Source organism: Pundamilia nyererei, unplaced genomic scaffold (genome assembly GCF_000239375.1).
Source record: "Pundamilia nyererei isolate P.nyererei 1_Seehausen unplaced genomic scaffold, PunNye1.0 scaffold00038, whole genome shotgun sequence".
NCBI classification, from domain to species: domain Eukaryota; kingdom Metazoa; phylum Chordata; class Actinopteri; order Cichliformes; family Cichlidae; genus Pundamilia; species Pundamilia nyererei.
In genome coordinates this window covers 432,808-437,776 of record NW_005187439.1, presented here as the reverse complement: position 1 = coordinate 437,776, position 4,969 = coordinate 432,808, and the positions used below count along the sequence as shown (strand labels likewise).

At 43.3% G+C, this 4,969-nt stretch overlaps 1 protein-coding gene across 1 annotated transcript in view; it reads right to left on the bottom strand.

Moving 5' to 3' along the window:
• The window catches only part of smarca2 (SWI/SNF related BAF chromatin remodeling complex subunit ATPase 2), a 53,953-nt gene that overhangs the window by 10,163 nt on the left and 38,821 nt on the right, over window positions 1–4,969 (bottom strand). Inside the window, exons 25-28 of the mRNA XM_005730646.1 lie at window positions 3,504–3,511; window positions 3,149–3,400; window positions 2,678–2,755; window positions 1,529–1,747 (exon numbers count right to left, since the gene is read on the bottom strand). Of these exons, the coding sequence (XP_005730703.1) occupies window positions 1,529–1,747; window positions 2,678–2,755; window positions 3,149–3,400; window positions 3,504–3,511 (557 nt within the window). The remainder of the gene's footprint in view (window positions 1–1,528; window positions 1,748–2,677; window positions 2,756–3,148; window positions 3,401–3,503; window positions 3,512–4,969) is intronic.

Below are 4,969 nucleotides of genomic sequence, written 5' to 3'. Positions count from 1 at the left end.
TAATCGCAAAAATAATCGGTGACTAGTCGACTATCAAAATAATCGTTTGTGGCAGCCCTAGTTGTGACCTGAAAAATGTCTGTTTTCCGAGACAACAGGAAGGAAAGCCACACAACTTGTTGTAGGTCGGTGAAAAGTGTCAAAATGTTTGATTTGTTACGTTTCCTCGGAGCAATCTAGGAGAAAAGCTCTTGATGTATTAAAGCACAGAGGTACAGAAAACCACGGCGAGAGGTTTTTGAAGGCCCGAGCTATGTGATCATTTTGGAGCAACATATGCTGCCAGACTGCAGAAACCTTTTTCAGGAAGACCCTGCTTATTTAAGCAAAACCATGCCAAACTGCATCCTTTGTGTCACACCCCGCTATTCAATACCCATCAGCTGTTGGACCCTTTAATCATACAGCTTCATCTGTAAAATATTTACATACCCAGTGTGTCTTTTGTCCTGCCTCCCTCCCCTCATCCTTCAGCCTGGTTCACTTGGAAGCTTCTTCCTGTTCAAAGGAAGTTCTTCCTTCCCACTGTTGCCAAGTGCTCATAGAGGGCCGTGTGATTTGTTACTCTAGGTTCTTAACCTCACAACATAAAGTGCAGAGAGGCGATTGTTCTTTTGATTCACTGCAATCAATTCAACTGAATTTATATAAAATAGAACTGAACTGAATAAAAGGTTTAGCCAAAGACTGCCTTTGGAAACAGGCCTGTCAATGTATACAACGTTCATATTTTGAAATTCACTCAGTACTTGTTGATATTTTATATGACTCAAACCATTTGAGTTGGGGGATGCTTTGCTCCCTGACAAACGACTTCTATGTACATCACACCTCTAGCTTTGTTATATTGCTTAAAAGTTTAAGCCTAAAAGTTTAAGTCGTTTTCTTTTAATTAACGTTCGTCTGAAACTCAGTTGACAGGGTTTCAATATATTCTCACCTTGGCCTGAAACTTTCTTCTTTCTATTTTCGTTCTCCCACAGAACTGAGCTGAAGTCAATAAAACGTATCTGAGTTTCTCTCTCCAGGGGAACATGTCACACTTTATTTGCTGAGTGTGAATCGGTGCCTTTAGCATCAAATCAAGCAAAACTACAGCATGCAGCCATAATGAGACTTAGGTTAAACTGTTACTTGCATATATATATATTAGTACTGTCATTAGTGAGGCACTTTTAACTTACCTGTCTGCTTTACAGTATTTTTAAAAATGCTGGCAGTGGCCAGTGCGACTCCTCAGCCTTCTTGTCGACACATCTATGGTATTAATTTGAAATTCTAAGTCACAACCTTGAGGCCGAGGTTACTGAGACTTCAAACTCCTACATCACTTTGTTCTCGAGTTATCGCATTCACAACATTTTCAGAAAACGTGACCTGCGGCGCGGGGTGAATCACATTTATCACCTATGATCGTATAATTAACTGCTGAGGTTCCAGGTGAAGCTGCAGGGAAAACACAAACCCTCTAACTTGGCTGCAGCGTGGAGACTGAGGCTGACATGATAACGAAACAACACGTTTTTACCCGCAGCCACTGTTTTTCAGTCAGCGTGTCGCTGTAGTCCACGTCCCGACGGCAGCGAGACCCTCGACCAAACATCTTCTCCTCCTCCTCTTCGTAGGTGAGCCGCTCCACTTCGGCGTCGTCTTTGATGATCCAAGAAGGCAGCTCGTCCTCCTCCATTAGGCGAGGCTTACGCTTTGGGTTCCTAGCATCCTCCCTGCGCCGGTCCATGTCCATGCGCTTAGACGGCAAGAACAGGAAACACACATCCGGTTAGAGTGAAACACACAACTCTGAATGCTTTAGGCTTACTGCACCAGTGGTGGAAACTTCAGTAACCCGAACGACAGAATACGAGTTGAGTTTCTACTTAAACATATCGTGTATCGCGATACAGATAACAAATATCGCGATGTTAGATTGTCTTCATGTCGCCCAGCCCTCGACTGAATAAGAGGCTGATATGGAAGAAACAGTCTTAGTCCTTATTCATAGCTTCACTGCAGCATTTTGGATCAGCTGGAGGCTTTTAGGGAGTTTTTAGAGCTGCCAGGAAGTAATGTTGTGTTATGAGAGTTTGCAGAAGTCAGGAGAAGAAGGTATTTTTACATTTCACTTAGATTACAGTCACCAAAACAGAGCAGCTTTCTTGTGCAGTTTAAACTGTGGAATCTATCTGAAGGTCTTTGTCCTGGTGCCCGCTGTAATAACAAGTTTTACAAACAGATGGCTGCTCAGTGGCTCGACTCGCTTCTAGGAAGAGTTAAGAGACCAATGAAAATCGCAGGAGGCCGAGCTTATGTGGTGAGAATCTAAAAAAAAAAGAAACATTAAAAATGTGATCTTAGTGATACGCTGAGCCAACACAGAGGACCATGATGAGTAGCAAAGAGTGAAACTGCTATGAGGTGTCCTCTGAATCACTCCAGATTCACACTCCCCGCATCAACTGGTCTTAAATTAATTTATCGTGCAAAAGGCAGCATCTGGCAGGGGACGGGCCTCAGTACAGGTGACATTTAACCACACAAACAGCCTTGACATGAACCTATAATCAATTTGTCTTACAGATGTGAAAGAACCAGCTTCTCTATTTTGGGTGAATTAATATTGTAACACCTGTCATTTCAACAATTTTACTTTCAATCTCGCAATGATTAGTTATCTTACCATGAAGAGCTCAAATTCATCCTCATTGCGGGCTATCATCTGGTTCAGAGTTTCATCATCAGGCACCTCATCTTCCTCCTAAAATAGCAAAGGAGGCAGGTGTTAGCAGACAGTGTTCTTCACAAGTGAAACACAATCATCTCACGTTCAGCTCAAATCAAGTATGGTTTACAAATTTTAATCAGCCGCCACAGAAAATGAAACTAAAGCGATTACTAAACCCTGGAACAGGGCTCTAGACTAACTTTTTGCCACGGTTGCACTGTGCAACTGTGCTGGAATATTAAAAGGATGAATAACTCGTATCAAAGGAATCATCCGAGCCTGCAGTAGTTCTATTAAACCAAAGCATAATTTAACTGAAGACTAAATGTTCAGGGAAGAGTCATGTAAAAAATATAACACCTCATCTTCTTCCCCAAACGATGCTGTCTTGGAGGCAAACAACAACATATGGAAATACGATCCTACCTCGTTCTGCTCCTCGTGCTCCAAGATGGCCTGGAGAAAGACGCGGCGCTCGTGGCCCGACGACTTCTGGTCAAACATGCCGGCCTGGATGACCTTCTGATCAACGTTCAGTTTGTATTTGGCAGCAGCCAAGATTTTCTCTTCGACGCTGTTGACAGTGCAGAGACGAAGCACGCGCACCTCGTTCTGCTGGCCGATGCGGTGAGCCCGGTCCTGAGCCTGAAGGTCCTGCATCAACATAAAGGAGGCTGTTTTACATTAAAGCTGGAAAAAACTCTACTGAACCACTGAGACAACACGAATGACTGTCAGCCCGACAGCCAGGCTAACAGCACCGTCTCTGTTCCAACTGTACCAACTCTCCTGAAAACACCGGAAAAACTCAACAGTAGCACCTGACGCGATACCAAAGCCATCGCCTCCCACGGTCCACTCTGTGAAATTCATCTGGAGTCAAGCTGCGGGCTGCTTCACAACCCGATGCCATTTTAAAAATTAATCAATGATTCTCGCCAAAGTCAAAATGGATTAGTTGTCAACCCTGTCACAAATCAATGTAGTGGGGTATCAATAAGATATGAAGCCAGGCACAGTTCATCTGATTTGCATATCACTGGAAACCTTTGGAGCCAGAAAGCAAAGGGAAATAATTTATTTAATATTTTAGTCACTTAATTATTTGACTTTTTGTAAATTTGAGGTTTAATAAACTCCCAGCTGGCGCTGGACAAGCTAAAGCTGGAAAAAAAGAGCTACGTCCTCACTGGAAGAACCAAACACACCTTGGAAATGAAGATGAACTCTTTGTTCCAGTTACTGTATTATGGCGTCTTTTTCATGTGTTTGCTTCAACATACAGCACTGTGCAAAGGTTTTAGGCAGGTGTAAAAAACGCTGTAAACAAAGAACGCTTTCAGAAATATAAATGATTGTTTATTGGCCCCAAATGTGTTCTGCAGCAGGACAACGAGCCCAAACACACAGCCAAAGTCATTAAGAACTATCTTCAGCATAAAGAAGATCAAGAAGTACTGGGAGCGATGGTACGGCCCCCACAGAGCGTCTGGGGTTACACAAAGAGACAGGATGTGAGGACCATCTGTGGGTGGAACAACCGACCAGCTGAGTTCCTTCAAAACCTGTGTGCACGTGTACGTAGAAGAAGGCAAAGGGCGGTCCCGCCAAAGACTGATGTGATTTAGATTTCACTGCATTTTGTTCATTGATGAAAATAAATGATTAACACTTCCTTTAAAAAAAAGCAGCGTTCTTTGTTTACAGCATTTTTCTCACCTGCCTCAAACTTCTGCACAGGACTGTATGTATGGTTCTTATAATAGAGCTTGTTTCTACGGGCTTTCTTCCACCGAGTGCCCGTGAGCTCATTTCCAGATTGTTGCTGTTATTGTTGCTAGGCTACAGAATCATTTTGTTCGTTGTTAGATTGTAAATGATTGGCTGACGGCCAGGGACGCTTTCACTGACGTTCCTGCTTTTGATTGGCTGGTTAGAGGGCAGCAGTGGGTACAGCGGAGAAAGAACCTGATCTCTGTGGGATTTGTATAGAAAACAGGCACAGCCATCTTTTTACAACACAACACAGAAATATAAAATCCAGGTAAACGCACACTTAACAAAACAACCTGAAATATGGTCAAAGGAGCTTGCAAAGAAAAGCGTCTGGACTTCTTTAAGTTGCTTGAAGACGTTTCACCTCTCATCACACCCGAAACTCTGGCTGATTGTGACCCACACCCAGTTTCACACCTTGGCTCAGGCGATTAGAGGATCATCAGGGGTCCTTTTGTCCCTCTGTGGGGG